A 16,826-nucleotide genomic window follows, 5' to 3' on the forward strand; every position below is an offset into this window, starting at 1 on the left:
TGTTTCAACAGATACAACACTTGAGGCCCGCTGGTAAATTTACAATAGCCTGTATTGTTAAGTCCCTCTTGGATAATAATATAACAGCATAAATAAGCTAAATAATAACTGCTCTGACTCATTTATTTTAGTCCTGTTGAGTCTTGGCTCGGCAAATGTTAACATTGATTTTCATCTGCAGAACCTGGCTTTTCATGTTTCTAAGTGTTACTGAGCTTTAACTATTTGTCATAATTTTAACAATTTCAAGCCTCTGATGCACTAAGTGCAAGTAGGAGTTAAGGTCTGTTTTCCCACGCATTTACAAAATTCCAATCCCTTTTGACAAATGAAATAAAAACATTCTATAGGTTTGTCAACCATCTTCGTGTGTTACCGTTGTCGTTGCTAATTGTACGTGTTTTGCTCAGGCTGACATTTCTCTTGCTCAGACACCCTCTCCTAGGCTGGATAATGGATATTTATATGCAAAGCAGCCAGATTCTGCCAGAAAATATTGCACGCGTTTCTTCCAAGTAGTGGAAGAAGTGAAGGCAGAATGTGGCCTAAAATTTCCAGTTAACCTCTTCAATGAATTGTTTTTTTTCCCTGTGAAAGCGTTCTAAGGATTAATATCAAAACACTTCAGGAAGTGAGCTGTAACTCTTACTCTAATTGCCAACAATTAGGAATAAGCTTTCCCTATAGGCTGGTTATTTGAAATTATTCGGCAGTAGTGTTCCTGGAGATGCCAGCAGCTGATAATACTTCCTGCAACAGAAACTGAGCTGCCTGGACCAGCTTATTTGTTCCTGGGAAAACCAGAACAGCAAATACCTGCTTCCCCACCAGTTAATAGACCGGCGTGAGATAGTACGAGGTCGTTACTCACTATACGCTCTCAATAATTTTCTCTGTTGCAGTTTTACACGACTCCCACCAGTTCCCTTGGGAGACTTCCCAGTGAACAGCGAGGTTTCCCTCGCAGCAAGGATTTTTTTTTTTTTTTTTTCCTGCTTTTCATCCTCATTTTTTCCCCCTTTGCGTAATGTCTTACAGCTCGTGCTGGCTGATCTACCACACCTCTGCCATTCGCGTGCTGCACTTGCGGTGTAGGTGGCAATTAAATCACTGCCTCATTGTTTTAAAAGACTTGGAGGACACCGGGAATGGGTGAAGAAAAGGATGTTCGCATTCGTTATTGCGTGGGCAGTTCGGTGTGTTTTCCCTGTGTCCTATTTTGGAAATAGCTCAACTATTTTAGCTGAAATCTTCTCCAAGCCTCAAATAAGTGCATTTAAGAAAAAAAAAAAAAAACAAACCCCAAAAAAACCCAAACCACACAACAAGGCTTGAGGCGTTCCACTCGTGTGGAAAATTTCAGCTGAAAAAGTTAAAAGTTTGACATATTTTTAGGCAAGGGGAAACAGGGTCTTATGACGTTACACAACCCTAATAATAGTCAGGGCTCCTGGCTCCGAGTCTGATATAGGTGAGGCTCGGCAAAAGCTTGTTTTAAACCTGCAGCCTGCACTGGAATAGAAAATAAGCTGTGTTGCTTTGTTCAGCACAAATGTCATGCTAGTTATGCATGTTTAACCTTTAATATACTTTAAATCTAAATTTAACCATGTGGAAAGAGTCTCGGATGTCAAAAAAAAAAAAAAAAAAAAAAATCTGCTGGCGAGGGAAAAAATGTTGTATTCTCAGCTGGCACTAAATTACCCAGATGCAATTGCTAATGAGCTGAATCTCTTCTATCCGAAAGGAGTTTGCCCTTACAAAAATAGAAGAGAGCGACATAAAAGATGACAGCGGGAAAGAGCCGATAACGGAAGATGATACCGATCCTGAAGACCTGGAAGTGTTCTACCCCACGCATCAGTGGCAGACCCTCCATCCAGGTAACGTGCTGCTGACTAATTATAGCATCCCTCTGAAACACCACTGACAGAAGCCATGCAGAATCTCAGAAATACCAGTTTGTTCCCATGACGATGTGTCCTGTTGCTGGTGTTCACAGGGAGAGGGAGGGGCCCAGTGACCCAGCACAGGGCCAGGAGACCATCGCCAAACCAGCTGGCAATGGGAGCGATGGTTAAAGTGCTTTCCATTCACTGGAGCAGGTCAAGAGGGCTGCCAGTCACGCTGCAGGTTGTGATGTGTCTCTGTTACTGGCTCGGAAGGCGTTTCTCTCTGTACGCTTGGCAAGGGACAGATCTTATACTGTTTGCTGGCATGTGGTGTCCCAGGTCTGCTGTGCCCCAGTGTGGGCTGGTGAAACGCAGCTCGGTGGCAATCTGATTAAGGATCGTCAGTGTAACACTACACAGCTTTTCAACAATGGGGTTTCTGTTTGAAAATCCAGTTTTTATCCCCATCTGTACCTCCCACAAAAAAACCCAAAACCTCTTCCCTTTTTTTGGATTGGTATCTTTTATTAGGTGTGTATGGGACAGGTATGCTGAGAAAACACCAACTGAGCAGGTTGGCTTCACTGCAAAATCCCCTGTGCTGGGAGAGGCTCTGGAGAGGATAAACCCGTTTAAATACACACAGGTGCGTGTGTGCACACATATTTCAGCAATTAGGACGATCCGTGAGCCTGCCTCTGGGGGCTTGGACGAGGTATTTAATCCACTTGTGCTTCAGCATCCTCATGTATATGCAGGTGTAATACCTTCCCACCTCAGAAGGATGAACTAAGTAGTAATTAATTTTTATAAAGTGCTTTGAATTTAAAAGAGCATTATCCTCTGCTCAGTACTACCATTGAATGAAAGAATACAGGATCCATTTGTCTTGAAATTTCTGCCAGATATAGCAGAACGACTTTTCCAAATGTAAATCTTTGTGTAACATGAAAGTCTAGCAAAAGCCCTTAAATTTCACAGAGCTGCAGTATATACTTATATTCCATTTTGGTTCCATTATGTATGGGAGGCGTGTGGTCCCTGCTTAGCATTCAGACTGGCAGATCCCCACCTCCCCTGAAGAAGCAGAATATGTATATACTTGCAGTCATTATAAATGTCATTGCCGGTTTTGTTCCGAAGCACCTTCTCTGTTGCTCGGGTGTCTTGTTCCACTTTATTTCTGTAGCAGTTCTGCGTTGGGCATGTGCAGCGAAGGGCTTGTGGAAGTGGGGAGCTTGTCAGCATTCACAGCGTGCTGCAGGAGAAGGATTTCAATTACTCTTGTGAAAGGCTTAAATGGTGGCCGTCCTCATTGCCTGGTCGCTACAGCTCCTCATTTCAGGTGTGCCTGCAGATTTGGGTAGAAACATGTCAGAAAGATGAGTTTTCCTTAGTCTCCTGCTGCCAGTCTAGGTTTTTGTCTCCTGTGGGTTTCTCTGAAGCCAAATCCCATGCGTGGACTGTGACTTGCAGTTTTCACATGTGTATTACCCGAGGCGAGGCTGGGGAACCTGCTGCCTCCACGAGCCCATCCCTGCCGCCTCTGACCTCGAGGGTTTCTCCCTCGCCAGCACAGGCCTGCGCTGGGGTTTGTTGACCCCCAGGATGAGGGAAGTGGCCAGTGTGGCCACATGAGATACGTGCCTTTCTGTCCTTTATTAAAGGTACATGCATTGGCAGTGTGTCTAATCCGGAGGCGCTGCATCTTCCCATGTTTCCTGCCATGATTTCGAGCAGAGCCCTGGCTGCTGTCTGCTCAGCACAGGCCAAAGTGACCCGCAGCTCAGTGCTCAGAAGTTTTTCTGCTGCCCCCATCTCCGGGATGCCCCCACACCGTCTTCCGTTCTGTCGCTCCAGCAAATGGGGCCACTCTCTCCTGAGGAAGTAAATGTTCTTATGTGAAATCTGGATCTTTAGTTTTGAGTAGTGGAAGGAACCTCGGAGTTGCGTTTCCTGCTGTCGCACTCCTGTTTCATCTTGTTCCTTTTCTGAGCTCAACACGGGATTTTTATGCCTCTGTCCGGTCCTGCAGTTGCTCATCTTTTATACATGTATTTCCATTTTTATTCTACTGTTTTTTCTGGTTCCCTCTTGCTAATTGCATCAAACTGTGTTTTTTCCGCCGAGACTGTAGCGGTGTCATCAACCTGTAACCTGTCAAATCCCTCCACCAAATTCAATTGTTATTGTCTGTGGAACGCTGCTTTGTGTGGTTCTTCACTCTCTGTCTACAATGTGAGCTGGATTTTGATCAAGTGCTTTCTCGCACTTCAAGCTGCTTGGAGGTAGCTGGATGCAAAGAGAGAGAGACAGTTACCCTAAGAGCTCCACCGCCTGTAATCTGGAAGCCGGGAGATCAGTTGTCTCTCCTGCCAGCCAGCTGGGAAGCTGACGAGCTGTGGAAAGGTTGGTGAAACTTCACAAAGTCCTTTAACACTTTATTAGGCATTGCTTTTTTCTCGCTAGGCACTAAATAATGCATCAGGCACGGCTGGGTTAGACAGAAAGGATACATGTGTCTTGGAAAGACTTCTAGCCCCTCCATTATTTACTTTTTTAGGGATTGGCCCCATCTGGAGCACTGTGTCCACAGTTCTGGGCTCCCCAGTTCAAGGACAGGGAACTGCTGGAGAGGGTACAGCAAAGGGCCACGAAGATGATGAGGGGCCTGGAGCATCCCTCTTATGAGGAAAGGCTGAGGGACTTGGGTCTCTTTAGTCTGGAGAAGAGAAGGCTGAGGGGGGATCTGATCAACGCCTATAAATACTTAAAGGGTGGGTGTCAGGAGGATGGGGCCAGTCTCTTTTCAATGGTGCCCAGTGACAGGACAAGAGGGAATGGGCACAAACTTGAACATAAGAAGTTCTATCTAAACATGGGGAGGAACTTCTTTCCTGTGAGGGTGGCAGAGGCTGCCCAGGGAGGTGGTGGAGTCTCCTTCTCTGGAGACATTCAAACCCCACCTGGACATGTTCCTGTGCAACCTGCTCTGGGTGGACCTGCTCTGGCAGGGGATTTGGACTGGATGATCTCCAGAGGTCCCTTCCAACCCCATATCATTCTGTGATTGTCAGAGGAAACAATGAAGACATCTGTGGGGCTTTTCATCCTGCTCTTGGTTGGCGTCCATAGGAACTTGAAGGCTACTTGGGTTTTAATGGGTGGGATTGCAGTGTCCTCTGAGTGGGTGTTCTCACCGGTGATCAGATCACTTCTCATGGCCAGGTATCTCTTTCTCCACACATGCAGATATTTTTTTGAAGTTGTGCTTCCTTGGATGCTTCTTTCCTTTCTGAAAGCACGTTCACCAGGTGATAGTACCCTTCTGAGTCGGGAGCTCTCTGGAGAAGCGCAGCGGAGGTGACTTGTGATTTTCTTTTCTTACTGCTTACATTAAGCCCTTCCAAGCGCGAGGAGGTGAGTTTGTCAGCACACAGAAACGCCCCACCACTTCTCAAGGTGATCTTTGCCTCTTGGTTGTGGCAACCAAATACTGATCCCTTAGTCTTGGGGATGACAGAGATGAATGGAAGGACTGGATGGCATTGATGGTCTTCTCTGTCAAATTGACAGTTTTCTTAGGGGTTCTGTATATAAAAGCACGTCTGTAGGTGACCTCAGATCTGCCGCGCAGCATCCTGGAGCACATGAATGCTTCATTCCTAGGAATTACCTCTTTTTGTTATTTGGGCACCTTGTTTCCCTCTGTTCTGTTTGGCATTCCTGATGGTGATGGAAAGTGGGGTTGCTTTGACCATCCCATCACATCACCGACCAGCAGACTTTCCACCGACATTAGGGTCAGAGGTAGCTCCTCTGGGAAGACGCTACTGTGAAGGTTAAGGAAAAGGATATAAGAGGCAAGAGTTTAACTGGGAAAGAAAAAGAGGGTTCATCATCTTCTCTTTAGCAGCGACCAGAGCTGAGAGCCTGGGCTGTGCGGTGCCTCTGCAGATGGGCTCTGTCCACCTCTGTGGCAGCAGCACTTCCCTGCTCCCTGACGTGGCAGAAACTTGCTGACAGTTTGAAGTTGGGAATTAGTGTGTCCAGTTTCTGAATCCAGATGGACCAAGCGAGAACCTCATCTGCTTAAAATATCAAAATATTTACAATCTGCTTTGCACGCTTTCCATTTGAGAGGAGCCAGCACTGGGGCACAGAAAAGCTTCCTTTGATCCAGAGCTGGTCCCTGCAGACCGGAGAAACGGAGCAAAATCTTGCTTTGACGACTGAAATGTGACAGGGTTGGATCTCTTTCCAGTTTGGGAAGCGTGGCTCGGTATCTGGCCAGGCAGAGCATGTTACAGGAGCTCAGCTGGCCTGTGCCTTTAGCTGTGGTTTAAACTTCTGGCTTGCGGAGCTGTGTGCTGATACCTGCAGTTACTCTGTGGCGTTTGTACCGTTCAGAGTCATTTTCCTAAGTGCCTAATTATATTGCAGTTAAAAAATAAGAAGCCATGACTGCTGCTGTTGATCAAACTGCCAGAGTGAAGTTGATGTGAGCACACTGTTGTTGCTGCTTTTGCAAAGATGAAACCATCTTCTGTTCAGCGGGGAGCTGATGACACATTGCTTTAGCATTTAAATATCCACGGCTGCAGCTTCCATGGGTCCTCGGGCTGCTTTCCCTGTCGGTAGCTATCTTTGCCGTTCATACTTGTCTCAGGTCTTCCCCTCTCTTGTTTGCTGCACAAACAAGGTTGTACATATGCGGAAACACAGTTCTCAAAGCATTCGTATTGGGGAGGCAATTTCAGAAGCTGCTTTGAAGCAGTTGCTGTGGTTTTGGAGAAAACAGGACTCAGGACGGGGAATAACTCGGTCCAGTTTAGTTGCCAGTTTTTGTCTTTAAAGACATTCCAGTGGCTGAACAAGCCGGCACCACTCTGAGCTGAGAAGAGGTTTTTAAAGCTGGAGGAAAAGGGAAAGGCAGGAGGAACCCCTTTGGCTCAGGAGTTCCATGCCAGGTGCTGTCCCCAGCCCCTCTGGGTGATGCGGTGGCTGGCGAGGATTTCCTTATGCCTCGTCGGTGGGTATCTTGCTCCTGCCATTCATCAGGATGTCCTGAGCCACTCTGACTCCTGCTAATTGCTTTGCTGAATTAATGAATCTGTCCGAACCATTGGCTTCTGGGTGACCTAGACCTAACTCAAATGGTTGTGTTTGAGTTAGGTCTCTGAAATATTTATGTCAGCACGGGCAAGAGAGGGCTATGAAACACAGCGTTAAACACCAGGGTATGCTCATTTTTGCAAAGCTGGACGTGTGTAACCCAGGAAATAGGAACCTCATCAGATCAGCACAAGTTTGCATGAAGAGGGAAAGCAAATGGGATTTTAAAAACCTCATCATGAAATGCTTCTTTTCCAGTTTTTGGTTTGTTTTTTTTTTTTTAATATGAAATAACTTGTTACTGATGTGCAGAGGGGAAAAATCTCGACTGTGGAGTTGTTATAATCTTCTCTGGCCAGCAGCAGGAGAGCTGCAGGGAGATTAGAGCAGGTAGGAAAGCCCAGGCAGTCTCGAGAGCAATGGCAAATGCTCAGTGCGTGGAGGCAGCGTTATGGCCACTGGCAGCGCTCCCCCTGCTTGTTTTCCATCTGACATCTCACATATGAGGCTTTTGGTATCTTAAATGTATCTTGTGCCTGTTCTCCTTTTTATTACCACATGCCTTTGTGCTCTCCTCTCTCAGCTTCCCCATCTTCATGGGCTTTCCTTGACTTCACACCTTGGTGTTATGGGATGGAGAGTTTTCCTAACGCTGGCTCATGCTCAATTCCTCTGTACACTGAAAGTCTTCCCTGGCAAAAGCACCACGGCTGAAGCTCCCTGTGCTGCTTCTGCCTCTGGTGTGGGGACTGGAGGGCAGAGGTGTAAAACAAAGTAAATTCTCTGTGCCTTACTTGTGATATGCGTAAGAGGGATAACTGTGTTTCCCTGTCTGGTGTTGTATCAGGGGAGGACTGGGACTGCTCGGGAGATGCTCGGAGAGTGTGCAGACACACGAGGTGTCTGAAACCTCTGTTTGAGTAGTGAGTGGTTGGAGTATGCCAGCTTTTGGACATGGCCGAGAAGCCCAACAGCATCCTGGCCTGCATCAGGAACAGTGTGGCCAGCAGGACTGGGGCAATGACCGTCCCCCTGTACTGGGCACTGGGGAGGCCCCACCTCAAGTGCTGTGTCCAGCTTTGGGCCTCTCACGACAGGAAAGACATTGAGGGGCTGGAGCGGGTCCAGAGAAGGGCAATGGAGCTGGTGAGGGGTCTGGAGCACAAGTCTTGTGAGGAGTGGCTGAGGGAGCTGGGGGTGTTCAGCCTGGAGAAAAGGAGGCTGAGGGGAGACCTTCTCGCTCTCTCCAACTCCCTGAAAGGAGGGTGTAGCCGGGGGGTGTCGGTCTCTTCTCCCAAGGAACAGTGGATGGGACAAGAGGAAATGGCCTCAAGTTGTGCCAGGGGAGGTTTAGGATGGATATTGGGAAAAATGTCTATAGACTGAAAGGGCTATTAAGCCTTGGAAGAGGCTGCCCAGGGCAGTGGTGGAGTTGCCATCCCTGGAGGTATTAAAAAGCCGGGCAGATGTGGTGCTGAGGGACATGAGTTGGTGGTTTTGTCAGTGTTGGGTTGATGGTTGGACTTGGTGATCTGAAAGGTCCCTTCCACCCTCAACAATTCCGTGATTCTGTGCCCCTGCACGAGGCTGGGCTACGTGCAGAATGATGTCTTTGGCCACCGGCCATGGTAGGCATGAGTTAAACAGGCCCTCTTTGACAGCATCAACCAGAATCCTCAATGGTCACCACTGGTGATTCTGCCTCTCTACTGTGCTGTGGTGAGACCCCACCTGGAGTACTGTGTCCAACTCTGAAGTCCTCAGCACAGGAAGGACATGGACCTGTTGGAACAGGTTTAGAGGAAGGTCTCGAAAATAATCAGAGGGCTGGAGCCCCTCTCCTATGAAGACAGGCTGAGAGAGTTGGGGGGTTCAGCCTGGAGAAGAGAAGGCTCCGGGGAGACCTTATAACAGCCTGCTAGTACCTGAAGGAGAGATGGGGAGGGACTCTTGATCAGGGAGGGGAGCCATAGGATGAGGGGGAAGGGTTTGACACTGAAAGAGGGGAGACTGAGATTAGATACTAGAAAGAAATTCTTTGCTGTGAGGGTGGTGAGAGCCTGGCCCAGGTTGCCCAGAGAAGCTGTGGCTGCCCCATCCCTGGAGGGGTTCAAGGCCAGGTTGGACAGGGCTTTGAGCAACGTGGTGTGGTGGGAGGTGTCCCTGCCCAGGGCAGGGGGTGGGACTGGATGATCTTTAAGGTCCCTTCCAACCGAAACCATTCTATGATTCGTCAAAATATTTTCAAACTTAGCTTTAATGATGCTCTGAGTGGTGGTGTTATAAGAAGAGATTAAGTATATACCAGCTGCATAGCAATAGACATAAGCAGTGGGAGTCATTCCCATGGTTAAATTTACATTGTTTGGAGGGCAAACAGTGCTTTGAAATAGGAGGGACTGTTTCCCAGAGAAGGGATCTCTCATTCCTCTCTTTTTATCTTCTTTCTGCCAAACCAGGGATGCTGTGAGCATGGGAGCTGCAAAGAGATGGTTAAATGTGTTCTGGGTGATGAGGAATATCCTGCTATGGTTTTATGTGCAGGCACGCTATGTTTTCTGTAATAACATTAATAACCTTCATGTGGCTGTTTAGAAGGATGAACCTCGTTAAAGAACAGGTATTTAATAACGGGCCTATTTTTATCTCTGTCTTTATCTAGCAGTCTGCATATTTATTTCAAGCTTGTAGCAGTGCTTTGGAAGAAAAATGTTTTCCCTGCTGGAAAACATTCCGGGAATGCATACAGCCTTGGTTATCCTGGATTCCCAGTCTGAGTTCTTCCTTCCAGAGCAAGGAAGCCAGACCAGGACCTTGGCTCCAACATTTTTTTTCAGGTGTTACGAGAAAGTGGTCTTTTAAAAGTGTGACTTGGGTTCCAGTGTCACTTAAATGGTTCCGAAGGTTGGACAGAATATAATCAGAGTAACTCCCTTACGCTTCAAATGCATGATGTTGTTTCATGAGAGGAGCCTGCCAGGCGTTGCACCGTGTGCTTGCTTAGCCATGGGTCTGACCTCCATCTTCATGAAACCCTGGGGGGCCAGGAAAGCGTTGAATTCCCCCCAAAGCACCATCATGGATGCTTGGGATCAGAAGAATCATCCAGCACTCAAATAAATGTCTCTGCTTTACCGAAACAGCTTCCTTTAACATCCCAAGGAAGCTTCTGAGTTAAAAAATAAATATGTATCTGTTTTTCCACCTCTGCTTTACCAGCATAAGCTTGGGAAAGAAAATGTCATCTCCTTGGGTCTGTCTTGATGTTTTGTAGAACTAATTCCCATTTATTGCAAGAACTCTTACAACTCTATATTCAAGTTTAATTTTTTATTAAGTGTTTACATTTTGCAAGGAGTAAGCGTGGTGGTGTTGGAAATTGTAATTAAGGATAACATTTCTGATTCAAAAGATCTTTCTTCAGTCCCGAGATTCTTTCCTCTCTCTTGATTTTTCTGCCGGCTCCTTAAGACTGCAGGAAGTTTTGCTCGGGTCATTCGCTTGCAACAGGATGTTTTCTGAATAGGGAATTAATGTATGCAGTCTGTCACTTGGTATTTCTTCTGTTCTTCTGCTGGAGATCTCCCAGGGTTGCAAAGACCTTGCAAGTGGCAATAGCAGTGACAGGAATGTGCCTGTGATCCTGCAAAGAGAAAGAGGAAGCGTTAAGCTGCCTGTCTCTCCCATCACTGCAGGGTGGGAGTAAATAGATCTAATCAACAATTTACATTTTACCCCCCAGACCAGGTTTTATTTTTAGGATTTGTCTCTCAGCCCAAGCAAAACCTTTCCGTTTCTGTCTGATGGGGTTTCTGAGAGCGCCTTTAAGTTATCGAGACTGTATTTTAAGGTGCGTTTACATTTTGATATAATCTGCTGCTTTTCTTATTCGAAACAAAGCCCACCTGTTCCTCACTAATTATACTATCATTTAACCTGCTAACCAGGTTACTGCTAATTACAGTTATCTCACTGTTCTGCACTCTGTAACGTGCAAAAATGATTAGACTTCTCTCTATCTCGATTAAGTAGAGCTGTAACGAGGTGATAAATTGTGAAGGCTTTTACAGGTGTTGTGAAGGTATTTACAGACTCTGTGATGTAAAACTGGGAGGAGTGGGTGCTGCCCCCGATGGGCGCTGCCCTTCAGAGGGACCTCGACAGCAAAAACTGAAGTAGAAGAAACTGTTTAAACATAGAAAAATCTGGTTTAGTGTAGGGTGAACACTGGAGCAGGTCGGCTCCACCAGAGAGGTTGTGGAGTCTCCATCCTAGAGAAAACATTCAAAACCCAGCTGGACACAGTCCTGGGCAACCTGCTCGAGGTGACCTTGCTTGAGCAGGGGTTGGACAGAGTGATCTCCAGAGATGCCTGCCTTCCAATTTTGACCGATCCTTGATGCTGTATGGCAATGGCTTTTTAAGGCAGAGGATCTCATGGTGGGCTCCACAGAGAGATGTTAATCCTCTTGGTGATGCTTACTGTTCCCCCTTGCTAACATCAGCTGAAACCTGAATGGAGCAAACATGAGAAGAGTTGCTGGAGACCTCTCTGAAGACAGCAGAAAATGATGTCTGAGACCAGGTACTGGGTGGTTGCTGAGCTGGAGCCAGGAGCCAGAGGCTGGAATGAAGGTGCCCCACAGGACCAGAGCCTTTGTTGGAAGATAAACCAAGAGGCTTTTCACTTGAGACCTGTTTTATCATCTTTCCACCAACTTTGATCTCTTCACCTGTTCTCCAAACCTTTGCATTACATCCTGAAGTGAAAAGGACGTGTCCTGAAGGAGGAGCAGAGTGAGGCTCCTGACAGGGAGCGCTTGTACCTCACCCTGCTGCCTGCAGGGAAAGCCCAGTCTTGCTGGCAAGCAGGAGAGGAGGAAGAGCTTCCTAATGAAGCTGTGTTGGCCAGTGGTGTTAGTGCAACCGCTTTATGAGGAGGAAATGTATATGCTCTCCTTCATCCACTCCAACAAAGATCTTCAGGTTAGACCTCCTACACCGACTATTTTTCCTGTTTGCGCCCAGCTATACTTGATACACTGATTTGTGTCTGGGTTTTTGTTAGGTTTTGGTTGGTTTTTTTCCCTGAAGTGGACTAGAGATGCTTCATGTGATTTCTTTTGTCCCCTCTGCAGTGCAGAAGATGCAGAGAGGGTGGGACAATGGCATCTTTATACTTGTCAAGTATCCATCCACAACCCATGTAGAACCTGAGTGCAAAGGTGATTTTCTTGAAGTTTTACCTGTTGTGTAGTATTCCTAAGACCAGACACTTGAAGACCACACTCGAGAAAGATTGTATCCATGGTCTAAAACCCAGATATGGAGTCACTGAAGTGCACTGTGCAATGGTGGCTGAGCTGGGAACCCTGGAAGAGATTTCCTGCAGTTCTGGCATCAGGAACTGGAAGACCTCTGGTTCTCCGTGAGGACCTCCCGATGCCTCGCCCAGAGCTTGCTGGGACACTGGGCAGGAGCTCGCTGGCTGTGGTCCAGCCCAGCAGCACTCCCAGAGACTGTGTGGCAGTGATGCTTGGCCATTCTCGATGTGCTTCTGCTCTAGAAACGTGGCTGTGCGTGAAGGTACTGTCCTACAATGGCTAATTCTTGTCTGTGTCGCTTCCATCAGCGGAGGAGGGACAAAAATACCCTCCTTCTGCATCGCAGTGAGCCCTGTGGAGCCTGAGAGAGGAGGAGACAGTCCGTACCCTCTCGTGCATTGCCTGGGCAGTACTGGTTTAATCATTCATCCCCCTTCCTGCCACCAAAGCTTTATGTCGGGTGGAGACATGTGTATTTGGGGGGGGGGGGTGGTGAACCCCAACCGTTAGCTTGTCAAGTGTCAGGCAGGATTTGCAACACTGGCAGCTGGGGAGAAAAACTGTTATTAAGTGTGACACAGCACCTTGGATACAGAAAGCATGGGGAGACAATAAATACAGACTTCCATAATGTCATTTTATAGTGTCACTCTTCAGAATTTATTAAGACTTAGTTGCAGTGATGCCTGCAGCTTCTTCTGGTTGAATCAGTAAATTCTGTTCGTTATCTCCAGCACTTGTTTTGACCTACTGTGTTTAAAAAGAGAGGAAATATTGGAGGCGTAGGGGCACCCCAATTACTTTCTTTGGCAGCTGGGCTTTTTTGGTGTAAATCCAGCTTTTTTTTCAGGTTTGCTACAAGCACCCCACGCGGTGTTCGTCTGGGTGGATGGACCCAAAATGTGTTGCGTTGCTGTCATAGTTTCGGCCGAATTTACCAAAACCAGACTGACAGATGGCCCTTCCCCCCACTCTCCCCCCCAAAAAAGAGAGAGAAGAGAAAGAGATAAGGAGATTTAGAAGTTTAGAATGAACTAAACTAATGAAGAATTAATATTAAAATAAAAATAAAGAAGAAAATAATGAAATAGATACAATATATACAAAACCGTATCAAGCTCCCAGGATGACAGTCACATCACCAGCAGGCACTGGGGAAGTCCCAGACTGGACTCGGCGATGGATGGGAACTGGATTCCAGCTCTGGAGTCAGGAACACACGGATCGGGATCAAAGGCAGATGAACAGACAGAGTCCTCTCTGGACGTCGGCCATCGCAGGAAGAGAGCTGACCCTTTGATCCCTCAGCCTTTATACTGAGCATGGGGCAGATGGGATGGAATACCCCAGTTGGTCAGGTTTGGGTCACCTCTCCTGTCCACTCCTTCCCACTGATGTGACCCCTCTACGTTTTTTCCTTTTCTGACCCTCTAAGGGAGCAAATAATGAAAATTGGCTGACCTTGGTTGTTACAGCAATAAGTATAAGCAAGGGCCTCCCTGCACACCATCCCTTGGCATGGAGCACAAACATTGGTCTTATCATTCTGAGAACGAGCAGTTTTCTCCACAATATGCCGTTAATTTCAGAGAGTTAGAGGAGGCCTAGCTAGGATGTAAAGTTACAGAACAGAAAATTGGTTCGGTTTTACTTCAAACTGGGACAGTTGCTTTGATGGGAGCACTGGGAAACGCAGGCACCGAAGACCAGCCTTAGTCTCCTCAGCTTCCTGCCGGGAGCATGCGGCAATGGGAATGGAAGAGCGGTGGCGAGGAGGGATGCCGCTGTCATCTCAGAGGAAGTTTGCTTGTCTTGGCATCTCACCCTGGCACCGCTCCGGCGTTTGGAGGGTCCTGGACAGGCTGAGGGTGGGGAAGGTTTCACAAGACCTTCCTTAATGACAAAAAGCGGGTAGCTAAAGCCGTGCACTCGAAGGCTGGTTCACTGTCACTTCTCTGCGGGCGTTGCCACTTGTTCGCTGTCGGGAATTTGCTGCCTTGTTGGTGCCGAGAATGACACTGGCGTTTTTTCAAGCATTCCTCAGTCTACAAATGAAATTGTGACCGTTTCTCCCATTTTTTTGTCAAACACAAATCACAGCAGCACGTTTGTGTACCTTTACCCCCAAGCTCAGCATTTAGCTCTCCATCGTGGAAGAAAAGGAGTTCAAGCCCAACCTTCTGATAATTTATTATGTTCCTGGTGCTTAAGGGCAAAATTTAAGTTGCCAAAAGCAGATGTTTGCTTGCTCCTTTTTTAGCTCTCAAAGTACTTTCTGCGGGCTTGATTGATGGACGTCCCTGTTACATTAATAGTTGGGCTTTGCAGAAAGCTGTTATTACCAAGAGAATCTGGTGTGGGTTTCAGTTTTTCTTCTTGCATTGAAAATCCATTATTAATGTCTCTTTGAGAGGAAAAGAAGGTTTCAATTCTGGCATTTTGCTTTGCTTTCTCAGGCTCCTTCGCAACTGTCTTCTCTGAGGCACTTTTAAAATCAATATTACAAGTGTTCTTTATATTTTACTGGGTGGTTGAGGGTTTTTGCGTCTTGCTATTGATTTCTAATTGTGTTGCAGGACATTTGGGTACGCACAGATTGCTATGTGATGGATATCTGTCAACCACGGAGTTGGCTTTTTGTGTGTTCCCTCTTGCAGGATGCTGCTGCCGAGCCTGGAAGCTGTCTCTGGGTAACCTCTGAGGGTGGTGAGACCCTGGCCCAGGTTGCCCAGAGAAGCTGTGGCTGCCCCATCCCTGGAGGGGTTCAAGGCCAGGTTGGAGGGGGCTTTGAGCAACGTGGTGTGGTGGGAGGTGTCCCTGCCCAGGGCAGGGGGTGGGACTGGATGGTCTTTAAGGTCCCTTCCAACCCAAACCATTCTATGGTTCTAGGACAGTTTTGCTGGCTTGTAGCCCATGAGTGCAATCTTGAGACACTGAACCTGTGACCATTCATTTAATTGTGGGTTTGAATTTGGTTTTATATCAGATGGAGAGGTATGCTTGTGAGGTCTTCTCTTTAGTCTTTGCAGAGTTGTTCTGCCCTGGCTTCTCAGGCACCTTCATGTTTTGCATCATAGGAGTTTAACGGGTTGTTCTGGTTTGTATTGGGTGGCCATAATGCATCCTCGGCTCTTTGGATCGGTGCTGGCATGAGCTCCGACATTGCCCATGGATCAGCTCTGCTGACAGACCTTGGCATTTCAAAGGTATAAAGTCCAAGTCTCAATGAAATAATATGAAGACATGGGCCACACCTGTAGCTGCTGTAAAGTTGGATTTGTAGATATAGGCCCTTGCAGGATGTCAAGTGTTGGTGGGGCACGGACACATCTGTTGGAGAACTTGTTGGGACCAAAGGAGGGTGTGAGAGGTGACATGACTGTGGCCAGCAGGGGCGCTCCAAAACACATCCATCACTCCAGGTGGGCTGCAGCAGGGGAGGAACGTGCGCCAAAGAAAACAGAAGACCATGCCATGGCAAGTCCTAAAAGCACAAAGGAGAAAGAGCAGCAGCAGAAGTTTCCTGTGTTGGGTTTGCAGGTGCCTCAAGCTGTTGTGGAGCCGGTGGGTGAGCTGCCTCCAAGCCCTCTGTGTGTTAGCAGGACAGGCTTCACGTCTGCTGCGGGCTTTGGTTGCGACGATACACAATGTGTAGGTGGTCTGGGAATACGGCAAATTGCTGCCAGCCGGATTGGGGTCTGTGCTTATCAGGCTTATCTTCAGTGAGGTACAACTCCTAGGCACGTCAAACACGCTGCGCTTCATGGAAGCTAGTTTTTAGCTGGGAATTACTTGCTGTAGTTCATCTATCCGTGCTGGGGACCAGAGCAAAAGGACGGCAGAGGCGCTTGACTCCGTCTCTGGAGGAGCAGCACAGAGGATGGGTGTTTGAACCACGCTCGCAGAGAACACGGGCAGCCTGAGATCTTCCCGGGTCCAGCGGTGCAGCCGTTTGGTGGAGCCAGCAGGCAGGAGGGAGGTGACATGCATAACTATGGGCAGGCTTTGACCTTGCTGCTGGAACTTCGTTAGCAATTCTGTTGATGTTCTGGAAACGAAAATATAATTCAGGCCACCTTCTCCTCCAAGCTGACCCTGAGAATCCGGGAGGAGAGGAACTACTGAATAATTAGGGTCCTTTTTTTTCCTTTTTGCTAGAGTTACTGCTCAGTGTTGAACTGCGCTGTGAAGTGTCATTAGTTTCCTTGAACTTATTGGTCCAAGTGTACTTTGCATTGATATAATTACGTAAATTGCAGTCTCATTAATCACAGTGTGTGCTGCAGCGGATCACTGTCTCGCCTTATTTTTGCGGGTGCTTTGGCTGGTGGGAACCCCTTTAACCCCAACCGGGGCCAAGGCTGTGGCTGTAGCTGTAGCTCTCCCCCCTGGACTCCTGTGCCCGTTTTAACTCGCGCTTTTTAATTGCACGGCTCTTCCCCTGTAAGATGCGGGATTGTTTTCCACAACTGCGGAGAGCAGCCGCTCTGCTGCG

At 47.5% G+C, this 16,826-nt stretch overlaps 1 protein-coding gene across 8 annotated transcripts in view; it reads left to right on the forward strand.

The window, feature by feature from the left end:
• The window catches only part of SIL1 (SIL1 nucleotide exchange factor), a 104,922-nt gene that overhangs the window by 24,924 nt on the left and 63,172 nt on the right, over positions 1 to 16,826 (forward strand). For 6 of the 8 annotated variants that reach the window (XM_074155370.1, XM_074155371.1, XM_074155369.1 and 3 more), the window contains one exon: positions 1,748 to 1,883. In XM_074155370.1, coding sequence (XP_074011471.1) covers positions 1,748 to 1,883 — 136 coding nt within the window. Of the gene's footprint in view, positions 1 to 1,038; positions 1,197 to 1,747; positions 1,884 to 16,826 lie in introns of all 8 variants that reach the window. The other 2 variants (XM_074155376.1, XM_074155375.1) reach the window with 1 other exon arrangement.

This window comes from Numenius arquata, chromosome 11 (assembly GCF_964106895.1).
Source record: "Numenius arquata chromosome 11, bNumArq3.hap1.1, whole genome shotgun sequence".
Lineage (NCBI taxonomy): Eukaryota > Metazoa > Chordata > Aves > Charadriiformes > Scolopacidae > Numenius > Numenius arquata.